The 26914-nt window shown below is 43.6% G+C and overlaps 3 protein-coding genes and 1 long non-coding RNA gene across 9 annotated transcripts; 2 read left to right on the forward strand and 2 right to left on the reverse strand.

Annotated features, from left to right (window-relative positions):
• Nucleotides 1-2004: 2004 nt before the first annotated feature.
• Nucleotides 2005-8454, reverse strand: LOC135390805 (resistance to inhibitors of cholinesterase protein 3-like). 2 transcript variants are annotated; one of them, XM_064620724.1, is made up of 8 exons: nucleotides 8197-8452; nucleotides 8025-8134; nucleotides 7825-7950; nucleotides 7544-7736; nucleotides 5345-5371; nucleotides 4325-4425; nucleotides 3855-3944; nucleotides 2005-2479 (listed from the first exon to the last, which is right to left on the reverse strand). In XM_064620724.1, the coding sequence occupies exons 1-8, from the start codon at nucleotides 8342-8344 to the stop codon at nucleotides 2207-2209; spliced, it is 1068 nt and encodes a 355-aa protein (XP_064476794.1). In that variant the 5' UTR covers nucleotides 8345-8452; the 3' UTR covers nucleotides 2005-2206. The 2 variants fall into 2 exon arrangements, with proteins under 2 accessions (XP_064476794.1, XP_064476795.1); XM_064620725.1 differs by lacking the exons at nucleotides 4325-4425; nucleotides 5345-5371 and adding an exon at nucleotides 4185-4279 and having other exon boundaries at nucleotides 8197-8454.
• Nucleotides 8455-8491: 37 nt separating this feature from the next.
• Nucleotides 8492-20496, forward strand: LOC135390804 (2-amino-3-ketobutyrate coenzyme A ligase, mitochondrial-like). The gene is made up of 12 exons (XM_064620723.1): nucleotides 8492-8633; nucleotides 15452-15660; nucleotides 15765-15854; nucleotides 16648-16867; nucleotides 18368-18467; nucleotides 18589-18675; nucleotides 19164-19246; nucleotides 19306-19415; nucleotides 19808-19909; nucleotides 19974-20049; nucleotides 20183-20230; nucleotides 20300-20496. The coding sequence occupies exons 1-12, from the start codon at nucleotides 8609-8611 to the stop codon at nucleotides 20407-20409; spliced, it is 1260 nt and encodes a 419-aa protein (XP_064476793.1). The 5' UTR covers nucleotides 8492-8608; the 3' UTR covers nucleotides 20410-20496.
• On the forward strand, nucleotides 11840-15418 carry LOC135390800 (uncharacterized). 2 transcript variants are annotated; one of them, XR_010421820.1, is made up of 4 exons: nucleotides 11840-13083; nucleotides 13579-13673; nucleotides 13845-14403; nucleotides 14492-15418. It is a non-coding gene; the product is annotated as an uncharacterized LOC135390800 (long non-coding RNA). The 2 variants fall into 2 exon arrangements; XR_010421819.1 differs by having other exon boundaries at nucleotides 13845-15418.
• On the reverse strand, nucleotides 19943-26709 carry LOC135390803 (serine/threonine-protein kinase STK11-like). Of its 4 annotated transcripts, none has more exons than XM_064620722.1 (8): nucleotides 26240-26709; nucleotides 25859-26032; nucleotides 25643-25775; nucleotides 25425-25561; nucleotides 25076-25261; nucleotides 24634-24821; nucleotides 20496-20568; nucleotides 19943-20444 (listed from the first exon to the last, which is right to left on the reverse strand). In XM_064620722.1, exons 1-7 carry the CDS (start codon nucleotides 26566-26568, stop codon nucleotides 20543-20545), a joined length of 1173 nt encoding a protein of 390 aa, XP_064476792.1. In that variant the 5' UTR covers nucleotides 26569-26709; the 3' UTR covers nucleotides 19943-20444; nucleotides 20496-20542. The 4 variants fall into 4 exon arrangements, with proteins under 4 accessions (XP_064476792.1, XP_064476790.1, XP_064476791.1 ...); XM_064620720.1 differs by adding an exon at nucleotides 24013-24230 and having other exon boundaries at nucleotides 19943-20568; XM_064620719.1 differs by lacking the exons at nucleotides 19943-20444; nucleotides 20496-20568 and adding exons at nucleotides 21393-22105; nucleotides 24013-24230.
• Between the last annotated feature and the right edge of the window lie 205 nt (nucleotides 26710-26914).

A 26914-nucleotide genomic window follows, 5' to 3' on the forward strand; every position in this document is an offset into this window, starting at 1 on the left:
AATGCTGTTTTGTGGCCTAAGTAACTTGGAAGTAACTGCGAGTTACATTTCAGGCTGAAGAACTTCGTTATTAACTTAGTTACATTTTGCACAGAGTAACTGAACTTGTAACCAGTTCTTTTTGACGGGTAACTTCTCAATCTATGCTTGCTGCTACGTCCATCTATTTACTTGCAAGCAACTTTGCGGAATGAGGATGTATTTGCAGAACCAAAGGTGACACCCAGGAAAAGCATTTTTTTTTAAATAGTGTTAACGACATCAGTTGGCACAATGATTTTGTGAAGTCACTTCAACCTGATAGTACGGTCCATTTATCCCGGACTGCTCGGTGCCGGAAATACGCTGCGCATGAGAGAAAGAAAAGGTTGGAGAAAGCAAGTGACAACGAGTCTGTTCACTCAGAAACCAGCAATAAGGGGGTATTCGCAGACGGGTCACGACAGTATTGTGAAAAAGGTGAAGCAACGTGGACTTCACGTGCAGTTATTTTGGTACCTTATTTGAGAGCAATCCAATGAGACCGTTCTACGTGCGGCGCAAGGGGAAAGGGAAAAGCCGAGGGCCTGCACGAAAGGCTGACCTACTTTCATAGCGTATTTACGGGCAAGTTAGTATCACCTCCTGCACCGTACGTGTAAAGTGACTTGACAAGAAAATGCATTCATTTGCTGAGCAAATTCTCTTTCTTTTTTTTACCCGCACTGGTTCGCCTGAGGTTTGTGCCCTATTGGTACAGGCCCAAAATTGAACCTCCGTATGCAATAAGGGGATAAGTCGACTTATCCTCTTTTTACTATTTTTGTTGCAATGACATCTACATACCAGTATGCACCTGCCAATGAAAACTTAGGACCTTATTGCGATTTGTTGGCCCGCTGCAGCATGGTAAAAAACGGGAAATGCATGTGTGTCAATGGGATGGACAATCATATCGGGCTCCTTTTCTCATTTTGGGATTTTTTTACTTATCCCCTTATTGCATACAGAGGTTCAATTGACGTACAGGTAATGCCCTTCCCACCCAAATGAGTTTCAGTTTACAGCAAACATTGATTCTCTGAATTCAACACAGGGGTGTCCTTCACATGAAAAAATGATTTACTGTACCCCCCTTTTTTTTATTAGTATATGGAGGATGACTTCAAGATGTCCTATGCTACACTCACAAATTCAAAAGCATTCTCACTTCATGCCCGAAAGGAACCAGAAATAAGAAAGTAAATTATGTTATAAATTCAAAATTTGGAATTCTGACACAGTGGACGTTGCGTGCCTCGTTTCAGTCATCCTATGTACACAGCACTATCTACAAAACGCCTAAAAATTATGCCGATGCTCTGTCAAAACACTGTACATTCATCTTTCTCACCAATGATAGTTGCATAATTTCACACACACCAAACAGTGTTTGCAGCATGTCCGACATTCACTAAATTGTAGGCAGTCTGCCTACTTATGTCATGACAGCACCGTTAACATTGATACAACCTGCACGGTATTATCTAGTGAACATCGGCAGAGACACTGATGCTTACTTGCGGATAATGAAGTCGCGGTTACCTGCGGATACATACCAGCACAGTTCTGCAATTTGCGCATAGAAATTCGGTGTCTCTGTGGGTTGAGGTTAAAGTCTATGTGTACCCACAATGCATCCGCGGTTGATGCGGCACGACTTCACAGCAGAACTAACTGTCATTTGGAACGATGTCGTTCTCTTTTTTCCGATTCATTTAGCAGTTTTGCTGTTTGCCAGTAGATATTCAGTTATGCTGCGGGTTCTGGTAAAATGCGGGTGTACCCACACAGCGTCCGTGGGTATATATACCCACATCACGCACTGCTGGTGTGGGTAAGAGTTTACTTACCCATGCTCACATCTAGCAATAATGTTCTATTTTTAACGCGCACGTTTTAAAAAATTGGCGGAGGTTACTACCGCAGACTACAAATGTGAAGTGGACTATATACAAAAAGGTAAATGAGATATGATCCAGTGTCTCATAAACAGAACGTATTCTACTAGACTCAATGAGTTCCGCTTCACGAGAATCTACTGGAGCAAGAACTTAAAGTACGACACAAAAAAATCTTCTTCGCAACCATCTGCACAGAGCGCACGGCTCGTGCCTAGGCTTATGAGCAGACATTCCAAAGGAATGTCGCATTCTAGGATGCCATTTAATAACGTCCTTCTTGCATATTAGGAGTCCTTGTGACACCTGTCCTCGTCAGATGAAGTACCCTCGACCTGCGATTCCCTATCATCCTCCACGGAGCCCCTTTCATCCGCGTCTTCATCAGAGCACGCACTGTCGTCTGTTTCTTCCGCGCATCCTTCCCATTTTGTTTCTTCGATGCGGTCCATCCTGGAGGTGAAGCTCGGGCGAAGTTGTGACGGGGACAAACCTTCCTCCAGGGCGACATTGTAGTTGTTCTCTTCCTGACTGGTGTTCCTCGACTTATGGACTCCGACCTTTGGGTGAAACACGTGTTGCGTGATGCTGACATGAGAGGGTGAGGAGGACATGGCAATACAAAAAGCCACTCCTGTCTAAGTCGGCGCACAAATTTACGCAAAATTTTTATCAGAAAAAGAATCTCTAATAGAAAAAGTGATGATACCACAGCTAGGATGTTTGGTGATACCTAAGGCCCCTGGTTTTCCGCTGCGGCAAATTCAAAATTCCGCGGCACAGACTTGCGCAAGGCGCCAACGGTTGCTTGAAACGGGAAACACCTTATTTTCTCGGATAACGCGGGGACAAAAAATATTTTATAAACTTAGACTCAAAGCACTGTTGCGGCTCAGCATTACACGATATCTTTTGTTCTCCTCCGACAGCGAATGCCGTCTGTCGCCTACAATCATTTCATAGGAAGAAGAGGAAGAGTTTATAGGAATTGACAAGTGCTTCGTCGCAATAGACACTAAATTCGGAGCAAGCACCCTCGTACCATTCTAAAACCCAATTGTATTTACTCGCATAATTTGTGCATTTTTTTTTCTCCCAAAAAAGTCGGAAAAGTTGGGGTTGCGCAAATTGCGCAAGAGAGTTCATTACGGTATTTAAATGACGCAAAATATAAAAATTTTAGTATGCCGCTCATATAGGCAGATATTCACGTTATCACTGCATTGCGCGAGCGCCAAAGAAGTACCCAAGTATTGTGGAATCACCAACGGTCGGGCGGCAAAATGCCGGCCCACTACCGCTCATATACCGGTGAAATATACGTCGAGACGCTGCCGGAAGATGTCGCTAATCACGCTTGACAACCGAAAGCACGCTATGTCCACCAACTTTGTCGTGTTGTGATGTAAGGTTTTGTCATGGCCTGTTTGTCCAGCGTTTCTTTCCGCGTTTTGTAGTTTGAGTGACGGCATCGTCCATTGCATCAGCAGGCGATCGACCAAAAGTGTGCGCAAATCAAACAGAAGCTCTGCAATACCTTCAGTAGCACTGACGACGTTACGAAAAGCAATCGCCACGGTTGCCGAGACGCGCATGCCAGATATCCGCACGCGAAAACACGCTTTTATCTGATGCTCTTTTGAGTGAGTGTGCAATACTTCTCTGACATGCTGCACGTCGTAGTAACCATACACACAGCACCAATCGCGTCCTTCGACCCAATCGCAGTTCAGCGAAATTTTGCGGAATCACGGAAAACCCGGGGCCTTAGTGATATCACAATGTAGCTATCATTCTGCATAAAAAGCACAGGGTATAACTTTATTTAAGTGCGACATTAATGCTGCGATGTTAATAATGGCGTAAGGCATTAACAATGTGCTCTGGAGATTGTACTTTCTATTTTTCCGTATGATAATCGAGAAAAACGCTCACATGCTTTCGTCGACGCAATTTTCCGTCTTTTTTGCTCGAACTTGCACCTTGCATCTTTGCATCATTTGACACCGAGAAAAGTTCTCCGTCCTACGCACGAAAGGAAACATTCCATTATTATGATCTAGACATAACTGGGGCTTTTTGACACTGGCCAATTCAAATATGTCGTTGCTCATTATATCTTTTTATATATCAAAACTTTTAAACCTTGCAGTCATTTACAATAACTTGCTCTGTTTTTTGTATCCCATTACAGACATTCTTAGCATTTTTCATCTATTACCTTGCATGGAAAATGACGGTGAAATTAGAAAACCTGATACGCACAACATGTTGTCTGCCGTAAAGTTCTGTTATTCGTTTCTCCTCTTCCAACTTGATCTGCTTCAGCTCTTGCACGACAACGCTGAGTGAGCCCACAACTTGAAGGAAAGGAAAAAAGACAGACAGAAGAAAGAGTCAAATACCTGAAAAGCGGGTGATTGTTCTTTCATATGCCGCATGATCTGCTCCATCAAATATTCTGTCTCTTCCAAACGACGTCTAAGCCTACTAATCTCAAGATCACCTGGAAAGGAAAAAAAAAAAAATTTTTTTTTTGTACACTCCATGTTGCAATATACTATAATATCACAGCGTCGTAAACATCACACGTCGGACAGCAATGTAGTGGCATTTATCGACCAGAAGAGGTCGCAAAGATAAATGTGCACGATGGTGAAGCTTTGCAAGATGAGCAAGTAGTGGTGCTTATGTTGCGTACCAAGTTGCATAAGGTACAAACACTGTCGGATGAAGCACAGTAAGAAGTGTCATCTTGAAACACCACACATTCTCAATCTTGTATGACAATTTCTAGGCAGCAGCTGAAAGTCTTACTTTAGGTGTACTAAATTATTTCCTTTAATACTACATCATTTACTTTATTTACAGTTATTCACATGATTCTTTAATAAGTTATATGTTGAATTACTTTATGTGTGGTGTAGATTCAATGAGAACGTGCTTGCTACTTTTATAACAGATCTTAAAGACCTTTTATGACGGCTACGGTGATGTTTCCAAACGTGTCTCCCAACCCATTATGAAAATGATATGAAATGATTATGAATATGATACGATTATGAAATAATATCTACAGTTTATTTACCTGGTCGTGAGCAGAATAGTTGCGAATTGGGGTAGTTGGTACATATACTGGAATAGTACGATCACCAAAACACGGACAAAGACGGTTGGGAGTGTTCTCCATTTTTCTCAGTGTTTCGCTGATCAATCATTCGCAGGAGTCATGATCCGAGATCATGATCCTGCGACCAAATACGTCACAGGAGTCATGACGTGAACCAGGGTGTTTAATACGGCTCGCCAAACGTACAAAAAGCGTGTGCACAAATGGGTGTGAGCAAACCGAAAGAAACTGTGCAGGATACGGTAACAGGCTGTACAATTAGAAAGAGGTGGAAAAAAGAGAAAGTAGCACTTACGTTCGTCTACTCCTTTGGTGATGCCCTCTGCGTGCGTGGCAAGGAGGGTGGAGCGAAAGTCAGAAGCCAAGGCACTCGTAAGTTCACAGCGATCACCGGATGCTAAGCGCTACACGCTCATACTGTCCACCACACCACCATGCTAATGCTGCCAAAGTAAATACGAAACTGCGTGCAAACAGAAAGTAACAAACAGAAAAAAAAAGTGCACTGTGCAGGGTACGTTCTCGTCAGTACATAGGGTTTATTGAAATGACGTCCCCCCAGGGGGCGACACGTAGGTTCCGACAGATCTAACCAGCCGGACTTCTATCCACATCGCATTAACTGTTCCTTTGCTGTTTCTAAGTTGCTGCACTGTGTAAACGCTATCTGTACAATATTCGTGTATTTTTTTTTTATTTCAACTTTAATAACCTCCTAAATAGCACATGGCACCGAACGAAAAAAAAAAAAAAAAAACGAAACCCAATTTCGACAGACCTACACTATGGCGGCGATTAGGAGGACGACGTCAGTCAATAAACTCTATACAGGACGACACTCTGTCCGAGGTGCAGATCACCGTAAATTCCAATGCAGATGTACGGCAAAAAATTACCGTATAAAGTTTGAACAATTAATTAATAATATACTGTGTACTTTTAGACGGTTTGATTAACCCCCAGGGCTTTGTGTTGGCTTTTACAAAAATCCAAATATTGAACATCGTTGGGCTTGTATTACCGAAGATACGATATTTATGGAGTTCACGCTGCAATATGTTCTTCTTTTATTGAGAGAAAAAAAAAAGAGAAAAGAAGTACAGGGGCGTGGTTTTTCACCTGATTAGTTTTTCTTTCTCCCCTTTTATGTATCAGTGGCATCGTCACTGTCCTTCCGTCATGTGTCGCACACACGATTCTCATCTATTCCTCTTTAGTGTCGCTGGGACAACAAAGATCGAACATCACAAAGAGGGTTTCTGCTTTCTGTTTGTTTTCTTCCAACATGTTGGGAGGAACATTGTGATGCTTATTTGCACCTACAACAATGTAAGCCACGAAACTAATTGAATGACTTATCAACAGAGCAAGATTTTCGTGGAAAGGCTTTTTTTTTTCTCGACGTGGTTTTGTATCTGGACGATGAAAAAACACTTTTGGTCTTGGTTTGGGACTGCTCACAAGGGTGCTATGGTGCATCTAAATGCATGTGTTGCATGTTGTGGCATATTTCGCACGAAAGTGCATATTTTGCCATATTTTTTATGCGAGAGCTTACTACTTCTTTTTTCAACGATAATTTTGCTGGTTTCGGCATATTTTGCCATATTTTTTTATGCGAGAGCTTACTACTCCTTTTTTCAACGATAATTTTGCTGGTTTCGGCATATTTTGCCATATTTTTTATGTGAGAGCTTACTACTTCTTTTTTCAACGATAATTTTGCTGGTTTCGGCATATTTTGCCATATTTTTTATGCGAGAGCTTACTACCGCTTTTTTCAACGATAATTTTGCTGGTTTCGGGATGGCGCGGGGGTCGTCTTTCGTAAAAATTTAGGTCTGAATCGAATATTTTCCATGTTGCGGTGCCGAACGCAAGGCCATGCCGAAACAAGCTTGAGTATGGGCAACATGAAAAACACGAACATACACATATTTTCATGTTTTTCATGTTGCCCACGCTCAGCCTTGTTACATCATGGGCTTCATCCACCGGCTAGCCTGGTTTACTCTATTTTATCGATCACAAACGCAAAGCCTTCAGCTCCATGATAAATACCTGCGGCGCAGGTATTCTTTGTTGTGTGCTGCAGAACAAAGGCGGCTTTATTTTACCGTGTTATCCCTGATAAAGTACTCACTTTTCTTACTGCACATTTTGTACATTGCTTTTGTACCAAGAACAGTGTAAAACATTGCGTATATTGAGGATTTTTACTGTATATTTGAAGATTTTCAGTGCGTAGTTGCATGCATGCTTCAGGAGTTTTTAGTGCATGTTTATCCGCGCTCTACTTATTAATCAAGTAACTAACCACATGATCCATAAAAACAAAAAAGAAAGGAGCCAACTTTGGCAATAATTTTGAGGTATAATAAACAGCTTGTAAAGCCAGTGGACCGCAACCTGGCTACGGATATAGAAGCTATATTATCCTTATCCCATTCTACTGTGTGAGCAGGCAGACGTGAACACTGTCATATGTTCTTACCCCGGCACCTGCCAATTTCTTCAAGAAGTTGCTTTGTTCCCAACGACCGGGTTTTCCGTTTCTTTGGTTCCACCACCCTGCCCAGGTCTCGGTTGGTGTTATAGATATAGTTGTCTTGTGGTGCATGTTTCTCGTAGTGGTAGTCGGGCGCCTGCGGTGCGGCTTCGTCCTCTGGCTTCTTTTTACAGACCAACTGTAAAAGTGCGGGAGCAAAGGTAATGTAGTATTCATGCTTGACGGACATAAAGAACCTATAAAATTTTAAAGAAAGTATCAACTACCTTTAGTACGGTGTAGAGGAAGAAGAGTACAATTCCAATGGTGTAAAGTGGCATGATAAAATTCATTGCGCCACCAGTCTTTGGAGCCTGCTTTGGTGGCTGCCGGACTGACGGATGAGGAAAAGGCTGAAACAATGTTTTCCCCTCTTAATTCCAGTCAAAATTCGCCACGAACCACTATGCAAGTCGTATCCACTTACGCGGCCTTCGCGCACCCGTGACTTTTCGTTGGGTCTCTCCTGGCCCATCCCCTCCTTCATGTGCATTTGTCCCGGCATTATATGTGCAGGATGAGGACCGCGATAACTGTCTACAAAAGCAGATAAAATTAGTGTGCGAAACCTGTCGCCGATGTCGTCAAACGCGCTTTACCGTCGTCGGGTCCGTAATCGGGAGATGTCATGGAAAACGCAGCTTGCATCATCGGGTAGAATATTTTTGGCCACAGAATGGTGAAACACCCGACGACTACCGCCAAGACGGCGATACTTTTGCCCATTCCAAGCTCTGTAGCTGCCATTTCGCAAACTCGTAGTCGTAGGGAAAATCACGGGGGAAATCGGGAAATCTGGGCGGGTGGCAGAATGGCGCTAGTGGCATCCGGCCAACACTAGCCAGACAACGCTAGCCAACACTAGCCAGAAGTACGTTGCGAAAAAAACAAATAAATACATAAATAAAGATTACAACAATCGCCGTAGCTGTAGCGGGAGTAGCAGACAGCTGTCACACATTTTCTACTCCTACCTGGCAGGTTCTGTGTATTTATGAGGAGCGGCAAAGAATGATGCACAAGATTATAAAGTATGGTAAGAACTGTCATTCATTTTAACGTGTTAAACTTCGATCGGTGCTCAATATGGCAATTATGCAGAGGACAGCAATTATCCCACAGCACACGTTGCAAGCACATGGGGTTCTCTTGCACAAGGGGAGCCACAGCAACACAATGCAAACGATAATGTAGTGGTAGACTGCGTTAACCAATGTGATTATCTGATCAAATGTCTGCTATAAAGGACGTATGGCTCACGCCAGTATGACTCACGCCTGGCTTCTCCGACGATTTTATTGCCATGTTTTTCCACATCAATATAACACAGGGAACACATGGTAGTCAACTAGACGTCCAGACCGGTTCTAGCCCTAGACTTTAGGGATAGTGCCCAAACTAGACGTTGACTAGACGTCTAAAAGTCTTACCATTATTTAGACGTCTAAAATTAGTGATTTACTAGACATCTTGTAGACATTTAGTAATTGACGTCTAATTGTAGACGTCTTGTAGCTGGCCTTATATATACCACATATTAGAAATCATCAATATTTTTGTTTTCTTAGCTTTTTAAGAGGTGTGAACACATTCACACATCAAATACAGTCACTATATTATAAGAGGTGGTTCTAAGCTTAGCTTTCAGGCTTACAAAACTGAAGTTCAATTGTTACAAAACATATGCAGGAAACTGAATTACTTGATGGCAGAGTTAACATAATTGTGGTGTTCAAGTTGTCCGTGAACCGGCCCTGGTGACTGAGTCTGTTCGCCTTCTGATCCCGAGATCGCTGGTTCGAACCCGGCCAAAAACAGCAGCAACTTAGTGCCAGGATATAGGTTGCTTAGACATGCCATCTACCACAAGGGACATTAAATATGGTGTGTTGTGTGGTGAGCTTTCATTGCACATTTAAGGACACTCAGGTAGGCAATCCACAGACCGACTGCTGTGGCGTTGCTCATGATCTCAGTTGTCTCGCAATGTAAACCCCAATTGTTATTCATACCCTAGTCAGACAGCATTTCAAATGTCAACTGCGAGAAATGGCCTTCGGCCTCTCAAATGATTGTTGTTCGGGGGCGCCTGCCAGACAGGCGGGAAAGGAGTGCTCCTCAACTGACTGCCCTCATCGGCTCCCTTTTTCGGTTTCGTTTTCCCTGTCTGCTGTGGAAATTTGAAGTTGGTCTGTGCGCCACAAATCAAGATGCAGAAGTCATATGCACTCCTCTAAATAGGATCTAAATATGTTTACACAGTTTCACTCCATTATCCGCATTTTATAGGTTTTCCTACATTCAGCTGCGAAGGTAGCGAGGGTACAATGGCATAACACTGTTGTCGAGATTGCTCCTTTCTGCACCTCAAATGTCGTTGGGGGCCTCCTTTCGCGTTGGTGGTCATTTCTTAGAAAGGTCCTTTGAGCTGCCGTCTGACACGGATCTGAGAGGTCATTTTTTGCAAATAAAAATTCCCCGAAGTCCTTCGAGCATGCCGTCTGACTGGGGTATAAGTCTTCCATGCTGGTATCTGTCCACAAGAGTCGTCACAAGAAATCTAAAAAATGTAGCCAAATGCAGAAAGAGAACTGGAATTAGGAGGGCCATCCAAAAATAAGTTTCCCGATAGTATTTGTTATTCAAAGAAAACACCACTAGGACAAACTGAATGGTGTAGTAGTTGGGTGTGACATCCCGGCACTGCAGATGTTGGTTAATGGAGTGCTGTTCACCTAATGTGTCAGGCATTCAAGCATGGATGTAATATTTCAGAGTACGTCTGACTATCCTAGTACTGAAGAGTTATCCTATTTTTCGTTAAAGAATAAAAGAGTGAAAGAGTACTTTAGAGAATATCCACTGGCAGTTAACACCTGTTTATACAAAACACTTTACAGGCATTGAAATGGTGTGTCCTCTATATAGGGTCGTGAAAATCTGCACAATGAACAGTACAGTGGGAGATCAGCTATAACACCACGAAACGACGTTTCTTTTCTGAAATTCCGAGAATTGTTAACGGAGACTGGTGGGTCACTGGTACTGCACTCTGATACTAATGGGAACAAATTTCCTTCAGCTTGGTCAACGAAAGTTATGCGAGATGGGGGCCACATTTGCTCAATAACGTTCGTAAAGAGCAACGAATGAATGCAGCTTGCATTTTCCTTCAATGGTATCAAGACGGTCAAGATGAATTTCTTGGAACAATTATTATTAATGAAACGTGGGTGCATTATGCAAGTGCTGAGACAAAATACCATAGGAAGCCATGATGGGTGCCCGGTGAAAGCATTCTGAAGGAGGTCAAACTCGCGTTTTCGTCTGGAAAGGCTATGCAGGCAGTGTTTTAGGACTATCGTTGTCTGCAACTTGTAGATTACCTCACATGCACAACCACAGTAAATGCAAAGATGTACTGCGAGATCCTGGGAAAGCGTCAAACTACATTGAAACAAAAACGCACAGGACTTGGAAGGGTGTAGTACAACCACGTCAACGCTGTCTGCACTCGTCTTGAAAGACTCGGGATTTGTTCCAGAAATTCATCTGGAAATTTGCCAAAGAGAGAAAAAGTACACAAGCGAGCTGGTACAACGTTGAAGTAGGAAGCATCACCTTGAGCATGAGGAGAATGAAGTATACAGGAGACACACAAACGTGAGTTTCCTTTTCGTGAGCTTCCTGTATACTTCGTTCTCCTCGTGCTCAAGGTGTTGATTCCTACTTAAATGAAAATTTGCCCAATCTGCTGTTCCATCTTCCTCTCAAAGCACCCCTCGGCAGTCACAAATTCGCGAGTGATCATGAAACACAAATTGATCAGGTGAAATGCAAAGTGAATGCCTCACTTTGTAAACAGGGCATAGCATGGCACAGACAACGTATTGAATACTTGGTATCACAGTATCAAAAATGTTCAGCTAAATAAGGTGACTATATTAGGGAGTAACGTTGAGCTCTAATCTGTACATACATTTTTTCAATGTTGTGCTATAGGTTTATTATTTTGTTCACAGCAGAGGAACTTTTGTTGGATGATCCTCATACATGAAGGAAATTCCTTATTTTCTTACTTTCCATCACACGTGTGTGGAGCAGCAAGTACAATCTGTTTGCAAATGATCATACTGAGGTAATAAAACTGGACTCTGCAACAACCTTCAGAAACTATGCATGAATGGACCACATTAACTTTGTCCAATTACATTATGACCAAATGGATAGTATGTATGCTATGTGAGTTGTATGCCCATATATTGTAACAAAAGATCAGTCAGATGAAGGCAGTCTGACTGAGGTACGTAGATAATTTAAATAATGTCCATACATATGATGATCCGAGTGTTTTTGGCTCACTGACATGCATATACACTGACAGCATCCACAACTAGAAGACATTACCAGAATCTAAGTGCTGTGAAGTAATATTTTATTTTTCTGAATGTATATCTTTTTTTCTTAACGAAAGCCCGCATTTGTTCGGGGCAATGTCTCTTGAACTAGCGTTCCTGATGGCGTTACCGTTGCTGGTAAATGTAAATTTTGTACGTTAGTGACTCCCCTGCACAATACTACGTTACACCAACTTAAAGAAATCAGCAACTAAATTATTGAATCACTGAAACGTCAATAAAAAAGTCGACGACTCCGACGAATTGTGCAGCGCAGCACTATAAACCATAGCTCCACAAACACAGAAGCACTTTGCACGTACTGTGGGCAGCAGATAGCAGATGTTTGTTTACTGCACATAACATTTTCCCACAAGCTACACAGCAGCAGTAAAATGGAATCTGACGTGACTCAGGGATTCCAGGACACTTCAAAAAATATTGAAACTGCCCATGGTATCTCTTTGAAACCGCTGAACAGGCAATGCGCTACATATTAGGCACACCTGTAGCTCAGTAGCAAAGGCACTGATAAAATGTTTGCAAAAAGAACTGCGATTTTCAACACACACATCACAAAATACGACACTCGTCGCTGCAACAACGATGGCGATGGCATGATGATGATGATGTTGGTGTCACTTCCGCTGGATTGGCATATGTGTTATTTAACATTTAACCTCCACCACCCAATTATAATGAACGCCACGGAAATTAAAGTATTACAAAAAATAAGTACTCAAAAAGCACGAGCTAAAGCAATGGCAATGACGTCTGCCCGTCTACCCAATCACCATCCACCATCCATCCATCCAACCAGTTCGAACCAGTTCAGTTTCAACGGTTGAAACATCAAACTTTCCGGACGCGCAACGGGTAGCAGTTGGGGTCTTCGCGGCTGCATTCCACTGGTTGTTATACGAAAATCTTTCGAAGTTCTAATCTCCCGCGCGTTTTGTCTTGCAATTTTTGAGCATAGCGAGAACGTACGCCGTGCTGTCCAGTGATAAAAGCTGTTGAGCGCAGCAGAGCTCGCAGAGTACTGTGGTGGACAACGTTTCTTTGTTCTCTGGCTTTCAAGTTTAAGGGGTGAGTTCACTCTTCATTAAAGTATGTGCCTGTTTCTGTATACCAAATCGCAGTAGTAGATATGCGTGGCATAATATCGGAATATCGTTTCCTCTATTTCGGCTTCGTATCACCGATTGAAGCATATTGGAAGTGTGGGTTGACCTGACTGCACTTGCATTCAAAGTAGTGATTAACGTTGTATGTTCGGCAGTACAACGTTTCATTAAGTGCCTTGGTTCGTCTTGGTGCTAAAACAAATACGGTATCACTAATTAATCATCGAGATTCACGAGTTTTCGACGACTGTTGAAGTCTTGAGTAAACGAAAGTTGACAGTTACGGTTTGCAGGGCGGACATGCCGGAACATAAATGCTGGTTAGTTCATTGTCATGTCAACCCGACTTCGGTTGTTGCATTTTTCGCTGGTAGTGAAACTACACACTGAAAATTTTGCGCAAGTACTTTTGTTTGCATATCATGGTTTCATAGCAACTGAATTTTTCTCTTTATAGGTGCTTGGACTATCTTGCATCGGTGGATATGAAAATAGTGGTAACCTACCCTACGAAACAGCTATTTGCACATAAGCTTAACAGTTCCCTGTCAGGTGAGGGGAAGCAGTTGTCTCTGACGTGTGACTGGTGTTGTCCTCCAATGTTCCTAATGTTCGATGTGCCCCCGAATCTTACTCTGGAGGGAGCCTCTTTAAATTTTTTGCAAATACAGTTGGTGGAAGACTAACTGCTTTCCATTCACACGGTTTCGAACTTTTTTTCAGATGCTGTGAAAGTCAGCAGGGAAGTGCGATGTAGAAGAAACGACTGCCAGAAGCTTGCTAAAGGACCGCACAACATGTGTGAGCAGCAGACAAAATATTCATCAAACGGTACAAAACTAGTATTTTTGTGCTTTGTCGTTTTGAGACATCCTTGGTATTGTATGGAGAACAGCGTGACTATGTCATTCCGTCTTACTTCACCCAAACAGCTATCTGGTAGTAGTGCAAGATTTGAGTTCCTAAAAGGTTTATTCACTGAAGTCACCTCAGCGCCATACTATAGGTCCCTCAATGTTTAGTCCTTGCATTTGTTCGCTGCATTATGCTTTTTAGGTGACTATTAACACCAAAAAATATGGAAATTGCTTGGATATTCTACAAATCACAGAGCAACAAGTTTTAAACACCAGATATGCGGTGAGTATAATATGGGTAACAGCTTGACTGAAATCTACAATAGGGCCGAGATCTACCAAGGCCGATGGCAGCAAATCTGCCTGCTGGCGACAGTGGCGGTCTCCTGCGGATGACGTCATGTGAATAAACTTGTATACTACTTGTACGTACTTATAATATTTGACGTGGTGATACAGCTCTTGCTTTGTATTGTCTTTTATAATATACACAGTGTTTATTTTTATCCACAGTGAGTCATTGGGGGCAGTGCTACAGCACCAACAATCACTCGTTGGAAGAAAGGAATGAGGTGGCCATCAACACCCTGCTGCCAGTTCAACACTCCTCAGTCAAAACACAAGACGCCTGCTTGGCGGCAAAGTCAATCCAGTTTTAGACAAGAGTTTTGTACCGTAGACTTCGTGTGTGGTTTACAGCGAATAAATGTTTATGCTGAGATCCGTGTTGCTATCAATTATATCATATTTCTGCATGAATGCATGCCAGGACGGTAGCAGGACTAGTCATGGTCTAAAGTAGGTCTAAAGGTGGCTAAAGTAGGGTACAGGAAATGTATAACCCTAGACCTGTCGCCTGAATGGAGGGATAAAATTGGTCTAGCTGTAGACTTCATGTCTAATACATGGTTAAGTGTCTGACCCTGTTCCAGACATCCAGGTCAAAAGAGTGTCTAAATCATGGCTAGGTACATAGACATCGGATGTCTAGGGCTAGATGGCTAGGTGGCGTAACGTTAGACGTGTTATTTGACGTCTAGTGGAGGGATACTAGACATTTGGTCTAATTGCGTAGACATTCTATAGACATTCCTTATCTCTTTTTTTAGACGTCATTTAGACGTTTACTAGCCCACCATGTGCTCCCTGGGAAGTTCTGGGTAATACATCGAAAAAGTATCGTCTATGTGCAGCTGGGCATTGTGTACCTGACTTTTAAACGATCCACATCTGTACTGCATTATATGTCAATATACATGCACATACACAACACAAACTACATTTAAAGGCAAGAGATGTAAAATTTCCGGAAATTGTGAATGACAAAAAAAAATTAAAAAATAAACGTTTGTGCATACTTTTTTATTAAAAAGTTTGCAGTTTTGGAAAAAGAAACAAAAAAGTTTGCAGGAGACACCGTGACAGTGTAAGCGAGCGTGAAAATACTATTAAAAAATTAAAACTGTTTCATAGGTTTGCACAGAGCCCCTCATGGCATGGCCCGTTCGTCGAGCTGGGCAGCGACGCAGACTATCTTACAAAAAGAACTGGAATCAATCAAGGAAGCAGGAACTTACAAGTCTGAGCGCATCATCACCACTATGCAAGGTTCTGCCATCAACGTTGAGGGACGCACGCAGAAAGTGCTCAATTTCTGCGCCAACAACTATTTGGGCTTGTCTGTAAGTGTATCCTGTTCTGTATAGGATCACTGAAAACTGGGTGCACTCTAGAAAAAGGAATGAAGCATTTTATTGCATAAATGTCACATTGTTTTAATGGACAGAGCCATCCTGCTGTGATTGAAGCTGGAAAAAGGGCCCTGGATGAGTATGGGGCTGGTCTCAGCTCTGTGCGCTTCATCTGTGGAACCCAGGTAACCCTCACTCACGTCGTATTGGAGAATGATTCTCTTGTGCACGCTATTCTGACATGTCGTACAATATATACCGGGTGTTTTTTTTTATTATTATTTGTTACAGAATTTTTATTAAAAAAACTAGAAGAGCAAAAAAAGATTCCGTTTTTGCAGTTGAGTTGTATGTTTAAAAAAACCTTGAAGGGGCACTAAAATGTAAAAACAAGTTCACTTCAAATTACATTACATGCTATGTTAATTTCGTACTTGTTATCATAATTCAAAATTTTGATTTCGTTATAGATCGAGCTACAATCGAATCGAACATGAAATGGCTTTCAATGAGGAATATCTCCCGTTCTGCTAAATCGCTTTTGCGCGAAATCCCCTAATTAAAGAGTTAGTTAATTAATTTTATGTAATTAGTGATCTTGTAGTTACATACTTTCTTCGAGAGAATGTTCGCCTGCAAAAACAGCATCTATTTGGCTCTGCGAGTTTTTTTAATAAAAATTATGTAACCAACTTAAAAAAACAAACACCCTGTATATATGATGCGGCCCTTTTACTGTGGTTCATCCACAATCACACACAGTGTTGCAAAGGGTTGTGTGGGAGGGGGAATATCGCAGTTACGTTGTTACGGCTTTACGTATTATTGCTGACGTGTGTAAGGCTGAGATAACAAAGTGGTATGTGCGCCACTGTATCAGTATATCCGTATGTACCTTATAAAAAAAAGGGAAAAAAGGTTGACAGTGGATATCCTCGTAGACTATGCTGTCACCGACTCGTCCTTTTTACTCCACAGGACATCCACAAGATACTGGAACGCAAGATCGCAAAATTTCACGGCCGAGAGGACGCCATCCTGTACGCAAGCTGCTTTGACGCCAACGCCGGAATCTTCGAGGTCCTGTTGACTCCCGAAGACGCCGTGCTCTCCGATGAACTCAACCACGCCTCAATCATAGACGGAATTCGTTTGTGTAAAGCGCAGAAGTACCGTTACAAGCACAGAGACATGGCAGGCATGCATCGGCTTTAGTACTCTCTCAGATTTGTAGTATCGTTAAAGGGGCACTAAAATGCAGAAACCAGTTCATTTCAAATTACATTACATGTTATTTCGTACTTGTTATTATAATTCAAAACTTGGATTCCGTTACGAAGCTACAATCAAAATTATATCGGACTCTTTCTTGCTCCGGCGCTAAGCAGTGAACGTCATTTCAGCTCATGCATCAGTGTTTTTAGTTCATGCCGCGCCATGGAGCAGTCCCGGTGAAAAACATAGTGCGCTCAACATACTTAAAAGCGCTAAAAGACAAGGACAGAGAAGTAGACAGGACGAGCGCTCACCGACAACTGAAAAGTTTAATGAAAACAGGGTTGCAAGAATACAGGAAAGAGGGTAAACCGGTACAAAAAGAAGCGACCTGTTCAAAGTTATCAAATACCACATTTCTCTAAAAACTTGAACTCCGTATCATGTAAGGCGAGCTAAGGTTGGCTTACGCACAATGGGCCCCAATTTCCTTATCTGGCATCTTTTTGTACCGGTTTACCTACTTTCCTATATTGTTATCCCTATATTGATAACCTATTGATTTCCTATATTGATAACCTTGTTATCATTAAACTTTTCAGTTGTCAGTGAGCGCTCGTCCTGTCTACTTCTCTGTCCTTGTCTTTTAGCGCTTTTAAGTATGTTCAACATTTACAAACTTGCCCAATTTACAACCGTATTACATAGTGAGCGTTGCGAAGTGGACTGGAGCTGCTCTCCGAAGGACGTGAAGATAAATGTTGTCGGAGGAACATTCGCGAAAACTGTTGTGGGCTACAATTCAGTGAACCGGCATTGAAAAATGCGTCAGTGCACATCATGCCGCGGATACATGGAACACTACGATCGGATCCGTTCTAAATCCACACACCCAAGATAGGTATATGCGTTCACTTCTCCTGTTGTCTGATTGGATGACACCAATCTTTGCCTCCTGGGGATGATCCCATTCGTTGCCGCCAAAGACGACTCTCTTTTCCTTGCATTTTTCTTCCAAGTGGCAGTGTTGTGTGAATTAATTTTGTTTGAATTCCACTAATTGCAACACAGACTTTCATTTGAGAGCAAGTTGTTTTTGCATTTTAGTGCCCTTTTAAGGTACCTTGCTTTGTGTCAGCAGCTGGTATCTTTGCAAGAAAAATGCGAACGCTACGATGTTTTACCTCTACTTGTACAAGTGACAAAATGCAAACATACAAAAATCAGTTGATTGAAAGACCTTTATAGTATTTATCTTTCTGTTCAACAAGTTTTACAACATAATTATGTAATATGTCTAATAAATAATATAAATACGTTTTACGAAACATATTTACGACGAGCTTCGCGTTTTGTTTCCCATTCCAAATTATGCTTTATAGAAGAGAACATCCGGTTTAAGCAATATCTTTTCTGCAAATTAGGTTTACTCTGGGAAGGTTTCAGTGAATTAACGGTTACTACAGGAAGATTTTTCCTCCAGATCTTGAAGCGAAGTTGAAAGAATCTCAGACAACTGCGAGGCAGAGACTGATTGTCACCGACGGGGTCTTCAGCATGGATGGTAACGTAGCGCCATTGGGGTAAGGTCATCTTGACTCATTTTCTCAATTGCACCACGGCACAGGAGGAACATGCCTTTTTTTTTTTTGCACAAGTGGCACACTGTAATGGCGGATGTCTCTTTCTTTTTTTCTTTTCAAGAGACATATGTGACCTGGCAGAAAAATATGACGCTATGGTGTTTGTCGATGAGTGTCACGCAACCGGTTTCTTTGGAAAGACCGGAAGGTGAGCTACAAAAAGAGGATGTGAAGCTAACATTGAAGACAACAGTAATGATCATTAGAGCCTGAAGTTTTCGGGAAATATTTTTTCCCACATTCGGTGGGTAAAAATTGGGTAAATAAACGTGTGCACTAAATTCATGCAAATTCGGGTGAAAAAACTTCCGGTACGCTAAATTCGGGTAGAAATCGGGCTCAGTTATTCAAACTAACTGTAGCGGTTTGGTACAAACGGTGATATAACTGCATTTTTCTGCCAAACAAGTAAGTTAGTGCATTCCTACAGACATCCCAGTGAGGGCAGTTTGCCGGATAAAAATCGGGTTTCACCCTAAAGAGGCAACCTTCAATTCGGGGTGTAAATTCGGGGAAGAATCTGGTAAAACCCTAAAACTTCAGGCTCTAATGATCATTCAGTCCAGAAGTCGTTCATTTCAATGACCATTGAAATGCCTGTGTGACGGCAGCATAACTTTTCTTCCATCGTTACAGGGGCACAGAAGAGTACTTTGGCATAGCAGGAAGGGTAGACATCATCAACTCTACGTTGGGAAAGGCGCTTGGCGGAGCAGCAGGTCGGTGTGTGTGCGGAAGCAATTTTGAGAAGGCGAAAGTAAATTTGGAAATCTTACAGGGGGGTACACGACGGGCAAGCGAGAGCTCGTTGACCTCCTGCGGCAGAGGTCGCGTCCCTATCTGTTCTCAAACTCTCTTCCGCCGCCCGTGGTCGAGTGTGCTTCTAAGGTAAGTGTTGTTGAGAACCTTACAGTTGAACTGTTCAAAAGTTATGCTTTCAATTTACTGTTTTGAATGGTACGAATTGAAACACAGACTTTCATTTGAGAGAAAGTTGTTTCGAGTTGTTGCTACATTTGTATATATAAGTGACAAAGAAAAAGTCTATGTCTGAAGAAACAAGGGAAAGGGTGCAGGCTAGCTGGTATAGATCCATGAAGAAGACCGAGAGACACGGACACAGAAGACGACACACGTAGGTTCTCAGAACCTGAGAACCTACGTGTGTCGTCTTCTGTGTCCGTGTCTCTCGGTCTTCTTCATGGATCTATGCCGGACTGGGCCTCTGTGCCAATCCAATCCAATCCAATCCAATCCTCCAGTTCTGAACCATGTTTCAGGTGTTTGACATGTTACTGAGCAGTTCAGAGCTCACAGAGAAAGTGGCACAGAACACAGAACGTTTCCGTTCCAAGATGAAGGCTGCCGGCTTTACGATATCCGTAAGTTTTCAGGAAACACACGAGAAGGGCAGCCTGAGCTACAAACAGGGGATTTTACTTTTAGGGGGACCAACACCCAATCAGCCCAGTGATGCTCGGAGATGCGAAACTGGCAGGCGTATTTGCTGACGAGATGCTCGGTACGATACGCGCCGTAGATCTTGTGCATGTTTGCATAGCTATAGTCAGCATGGTGGTATCTTCACCATGCAATGCATTCACCAGAGTCTGCCATGACTGTCACACACAATGAAACTTGTATTTCCTCCACAGACAAAGGAATCTATGTCATCGGCTTCAGCTACCCTGTTGTCCCAAAAGGTATCGCACAAAATATTATTTCTCTTTCCAGATTAAGAGAGAGAGTGGTCTCTGCTTTTTTTTTTACAGGCAAGGCAAGGATCAGGGTTCAGATCTCAGCTGCACACTCAACGGAGGATATCGACAGGACCGTAGATGCCTTCGTAAGCGTGGGCAAGAAGCTGAAGGTCGTCTCGTGATGGACGCTGCAAGCTTCCGTCGGACGATATTGTTCCTGAAACACATTCCACCTTGGTTGTCAGCAGTAAACATCTTTGTTATTTACATCGTGCCGTCTAAGACCTTGCTTCGTCTTGCCGAGGTTGTCCGATGCTAGTGGAACGTCCATACACGGACACCTACGTTCAAAAATGCGACGCAATTTCAACGTTACTCTACTTTACTGGGTATTTTCATGGTCGGACTAGATTCTACCAGGTTTCAATTCACACGAATCTATCTTGGTTTAGGACATGTTAACATTGTTAATAGACGTTTTGAGGAAAGCGCCTGTGGCACCCGAGGCATCATGGGAAATTTGAGCGTCAGTTTCCCCGTTTGCTGCTGCTGCTGACACATGCAGACGCTCTGCTTGCATCTCTCTGCGAAACATGATCGTTCGATTGCATCTTGTGTTAGAATTTGCCTGTTGTAATGGACACAGAAGAGGTAGAATGCTCTCAAGAGCAAGCCATGCACTCTTGGTGTCCCTTAAATACTCAAAAGGGAGCAACAGGATGCGACGTTTTTCACGAAGTACAACAGTCGCTAAACATATCACATTCCAGGTCTGTCAGGATGAAAAAAACAAACAAAACAAGCAGACCTAAGACGCCTTGCGTCGCTCACTTAGGGGCGCGGGCACTTCTCTCAAGAGGCCCAATTCCCAGTGTTACAACACCAGCGTTCCTAAGGGAACACTGCAACATGCATGTTCTTTCTACTGCTGTACGGCAGTGTGCAAGACATGTGCATATACGTGTGGCTGGTGCAAGATTGTGCACAACTTTTAGCTCCAAAATTTGCGAGTTTTTGGTTATGCCGGGCATTATCATGTAAGATAAAAGAGACAAATATGCATTTTTGCCATAGGTCACACCAGATTATGACAAGATTCCATGCAGACAGAAAAGAAAATACACAAAATCTGGCATGTTTTGAAGGAAAAAACAACCGTGGATCATCTCTTTCAACAAGCAACTTTAATCATTGTCTCTCTCTCTCTCTTTTTTTTAAATCCATGTGTAACTCTTATTTACAGAACACTAATCCCAGAATCTGGCAAGTAGTTCTTCGGGGAAACGTTCGAAGAGCTATTATTTCTAGATCTCCTATAACGTAGGCAATTGGCTATGTTACATGCACGCGTTGCATATATATATAAAACCGCGGAAAATCTCGACTAACGCCTGTTTCCCCCGCTCGGCAAGCCTGATTAGGTGTTTAAAAACTCTCCTCGGCTCTCGAAACACCGACACATACTCAAAACGACGAGATAACGCAACAAGAAAAGGAGTGGCGAGCTCACTGCCAGATTAAAAAAAGCCTCAACAGCTGCCCTCTAGAAAGACTGTCCTCGCCACAGCGTCGGTTCCTGACACCAGCACATGCACACGTACAACAACACACTCTTTGAGGGGAACTGGCCCCGAAAAATCTGTCAGTTGTGACTAGAGACGCGATTTCCGTTGAACAAAGATGCCCAACACTGCACACAATGACAAAGGGGGATGGCAGTGGAAAGATGCGTTTCTCTGCGATGCATTTGTGACCACTGTGTGTGAACGACCCTCGACGAAGAAGACGTTCCGCAACAACTGTGCAGTGCTCGGACAAGTCTTCCGACAGTTTTTTTGCGGCACGGCGCCTGCTGCGAGCTGGATTGAGGGTGGCACTCTGAAATGGCCAAAAAAACAGCACAGGTGGAGATGGGATGATGTATAGAACTGGGCGTAGGATACAGCGTTGCCAGACACGAAAGGCGGAAAGTTTCTAAAACCTTGCAGATTTCATTGCGGAGTGTGGAAAGTCCGCTTATTGTTTGCGGTCCTTGGACAACCTTGGATCTCACTGCGTGTCATAATTCTGATCTGGCACTATCAATCGTATTAGTTTGTGTACTTTGCAAGATTTTCCCAGTGTTTTTCATCTACATATATATACTGGGATGTCTACCAAACTGTAGCCTTCAAATTCCTCGACTTTTCTAGGTTTCCACCGGCTGTTTCAAGCAAAATTCCCTGACCAAAAACAAAAGGGAACTTGGTGTCTGCTCCTACGTTTTGATACAGATCACTCAGAAAACACACCATTTATTGAATAATCAAATAATATGGATTGAATCTATCGTATTCAAACAAAGAGAAAGCACATGTTTCACCTGGCCGTTTAAGAGAACCGATTTTCCATGCAGAAGAGGGGAGACTTTGTATGGTGCCTCATTTATGAGCCTTCTTTCCTTTTTTTTTTGAATGAAATGTCACTTAATATAGTGAGGCTGCCCTACTTTTCTGCTTCCAAGCTTGTCGTATTGGTGAAGTAATACTCTCGGCACCGCTGATGTGGCGTAGCCACTCAACCGCACTGATCGACATTTGCGATTCGCTGCATATCGTTATGGCACTTGTCTGCGATGTTTCCCCAGACTTCAGCTGTTTTTTGCGGCAACTTCCTCGACAATCCTTCGACTTTTCCAGTCACATCAAAATTCCCTGACAAATACCCGTTTTCCAGGTTGGTAGACACCTTGTATGTATACCTTGATGGGATACTTGTTTGTCGTACATTCCCACATTTAGTGAAATCTCCGCCAATGTTAGCAACTTTCCATGCACTCTGGCTGGCAACACGATTGCACATGCAGGACGAAAAGCTACACTTTCCACATGGAACAGGTGCGTGAGAAGAAAGAACAGAAAGTTGAACGGGCTCCACGGAAGAGGAACAGGGAAGAATGGAACGCAGGGTACAACGAGAAAGGAGAACTCTTAAAAGGAGCACTGAGGTGACACCCCCCACCAAACATTTTTTGCTTTTGGTCGTCGTACGTTCCGCCAACGGATAAAATGACCTCTTGCAGAAGAACGACGGGCACAGGCGTGAGGCCTCTGTTCCGCAAACCTTTCAAAAGGTCCTCCGCTATTGGAGTGAGTGGGGGAGGAGGAGGGTATTCCCTATTCCCCTGGCATGTAAGCCGTGACTCAGACCGGCGCAGCTCAAGCCGATACAAACAGCGCGTGAGCCAAGAAGAAAGAACCAAAAAGAAGGGCAAGGGAACTTGTGGACCGGCCGGCTGCGGCTGCTTTCACAGACTGTTTCCGTAAACTTAATTGTGGAGTCACAATACGTACGGCCCTGTGTTTTGGGTTTTTTTTCTGGGGGGGGGGGGGGGGGGGGGTAAAAATCGGGTCGTACTTCAGAAGACGTAAAAGAGGGTAAAATCGGGCGATATTGGGTGGAAAAGTAGATTTTCGTATGGAAAATAAATAAATAAAGGCGGTTCTCGCATTTTAGACGAACGGATGCGGAACTGCTGTGCTGAGTGTCCAATGCTTAGCGTTCTCCACTGCCCGTATTGGTAAGTGAATTAGCACTTTGAAAGTTCGTTTTCGGGTTTTATCCCAAGTGGTGATGATGCAAATCGCGGGGTTAAATTATTTTATTAAATTATTAAAATATTTTGTACGGAGACTCCTGACGGGACAGCTTGACGAACGAGACAGGGTTAGATGTCACCTCATTGCTGGCTTCAGAAATTGAAAAGAGAGGGAGAGAAACAGAAGAGGAGGAGAGAGCAGACATACTTTGGGCAGCTGACAGCTCCTGGGAGGATCAACGGGTTAGGAGCACGCCACCTGGCAAGGACCGCGGACATAGGAATGGCGGCTGTGTCAGGACTGTTGACAGCCGAGGAACTTTGTGCGTCCTAGCAGACCCTGCAGGGCACCCCTGGCTCTGTGGGCGTGCCGCCTGCGACCGCCCTGTGCCTGCGACTCTCCGAGTTGCTCCCGCTGCCGCAGCTCTGAAAGTGGCGTGCACAAGTGTCTACAGACCATCGTTTTAAATCCTGAGGAGCTGCTGCAAGGATGTACGGAATGGAAGCAACGGAGCAGAGGGTTTAAAATATGCTGTCGCAAACAATGGGCTCACAGGAGGGCTTGGGACAGCAAAGTTGCAGCCACAAATGGACAAAAAGTCAAAAGTCCAAAACGAAACTTGTTCCACTGCTCAAACGTGGAGTATTAGTGCAAGACGTTGGCACGAATGGACATCACTTTTTAGCCACAACTTACGGAGAAATTGGTTAATTTTTTTTCGGCGAACGAAGTTTTCCACTAAGAAATGCTTCGCGACACAATTGGGTACAGACGCGATTCCCGTCGGTCGAAAATTAGTGATGGACGGTGAAACCTGCGTACCCTCACCTTGGAGGTCGTGTTCCGTGTAATACTCCTGCGAATCGTCGTCGTCCTCACCATCCTCCCCTCCAGGTGGGGTGTACAGGTCCTGGAGGTAGGGAATCACGGTCATGGAGCGCAGGCTGTCCCTGTCGCTCCGCTGCGGAATGCCGACATGCTCCCTCAGCATTCGCGGGTGCTTCTTGCGCACCCAGCTGAAAGAGAATGGAGCAGCTAACAAAACGGCACAGATAATTGGATAAGCCCGAGACAGAGGTAGCGACCCTTTCCGGAGACTAATGCCTGCCGACTTAACATTAATATTTGCCGGACGTAATGACTCTCGCAGTTTCTATAGGGGCACAGTTGGCCAAAACATCACGTGAGTGTGTACTACATTAAATTCTCACCCCCCTGTTGCCCCCGAAAATCTCTGACAATGAACAAACTAGAAGGGGTGATGACATACCAGTGTGACCTAATAAACTGCAGGCAGAACCTCTGCTTAGGGTCCCTGTGGAGCATTCCGCGGAGGAGATCGGACAGGAGTTCGTCTACGTCTTGCGGCACCTCAAACGTCCCGCTGCCGATGTTTTCGAACAACTTGTAGATGTTGTCACCTTCGAACGGGTATTGGCCAGTTGTTATGTTGAACCTGCACAAGAGACACCTTTATCTTGTCACAGAAATGTGTTTGTTTTTTTTCTTCCTTGGCAATGAAAACACAAGCTGGTACGTCCAAGTGTGTCTGCAGACACTAGTTTTTGGTGCAATTTGTAAAGTCTTTTAACTTTGCGTTGAGGACAACGGGCACGTACAGCGTAACACCCGAAGACCAGATGTCCACTTTGAACCCCGAAAAGCTTTCCAATCCGTTGGCAATCTCCGGAGGCTGGAACGCGGGTGATCCCTGGCTCGTGTGGCAAGTGTCGTCTTTGGCAAAGCGGTCTAGGGCCTGGAGAAGAGGGAAAGTCACGTCAGTCATGTCAGTCGCATTGACATGCACCGTTCATGCGGCCGAAAGTTGAGAGCTCACCTCAGCTACTCCGAGATCGGATATCTTGAGCGTTTCACAGTTTGTGAGCAAAAGATTACCAGGCTTAATATCTTTGTGCACTATACCCATGCTGTGTAGGTACTCCAAACCATCGAGAAGTTGGCAGAAGTAACTGCAATGTAATGAGCCCGTCAGGTGCATTTCGGTTTTGCAAATGACTAGCATCAACTGAGAGGAACAAACTTTGCAACGTACCCGTGAGCTTGCCAAATAGGAAACCTTTTCGCGTCAACACTGTCTAGAAGTTCTTGCATCACACATACACAGTACTCCATCACCATGTACATCTTCTGCTTTTCCTCGTTGTACAGAACGTCTACCAGCTTAATCACGTTCTTGTGGTCTAGCTGTCGTAGAAGCTTCATTTCCCTGAAGTGAAAAACGACATTCTTCAAAACATAGCAGCTCAAGTTCGCCTATAACAGCGAGCTCTCCAGTAACGTTTGACAATTTAAAGATGGTAAAGTAAACGGTTATAAAACTCCGTCAGTTTCGAAATTATGCACATTCTGCGCACAAATTGTTGTCATTTGTTGCAATTCTCCGCAGGAAATGCTAGAAAGCGACGGTGCTCACCGCTGTACATTCTGCTCTCCGTTGGGAATTTTACGAAGCTTTCTCTTCTTGAGAATTTTGACAGCCCTCCTGGAGAGTGTCTCAGAGTCCAGAATCTCCTTGACCTTGCCGTAAGATCCCTCGCCGAGAACGTCACCCATGATGTATTTGCCGATCATTTTGGCCTTTTTCTTCTTGTTCTTGTAGATAATATCTTTAGAGTTAACCCGGATGAATACGAGCGTTCCATCGTCCTCGTTGAGCCAACCGTCGAAGGGCGCCTGGTCGTCCAATTCCTGGTAGAATGTAGGAACGTTTCCTAGTGGCCCCATATCTTGGTCCTCCGCCATGGAGTCGTAGCGAAATGCATGAGGACGCCTCCGCAACCTCAGAGAACACACTAGCCCAACCTCTTCTCTGCAATAGGCCTACCAAAACAACATCAGCCGGGCCTAGACCTTCCTTCCCCCCCTCCCCCGAGTTGCTGAGCCCCACAAGTTGAAAGAGGGTAGCTCCAGTTTTTGTCGTAGGGTTCACGAACTGCAGGACGCCATTTTGTGGACTGCGCACTGTGTGTCTTTTATTGTAAAGTGAAAAGGGCGATGCTTTTTCTAAATATTGTTAACTTGTCCAGTGAATGGCGTACGGTCTCAAGTAGGGATATTCCAGGATTGCCCTCTTGCTTTTTTTGGCCTT

The sequence above is a fragment of the Ornithodoros turicata genome, chromosome 4 (assembly GCF_037126465.1).
Source record: "Ornithodoros turicata isolate Travis chromosome 4, ASM3712646v1, whole genome shotgun sequence".
Lineage (NCBI taxonomy): Eukaryota > Metazoa > Arthropoda > Arachnida > Ixodida > Argasidae > Ornithodoros > Ornithodoros turicata.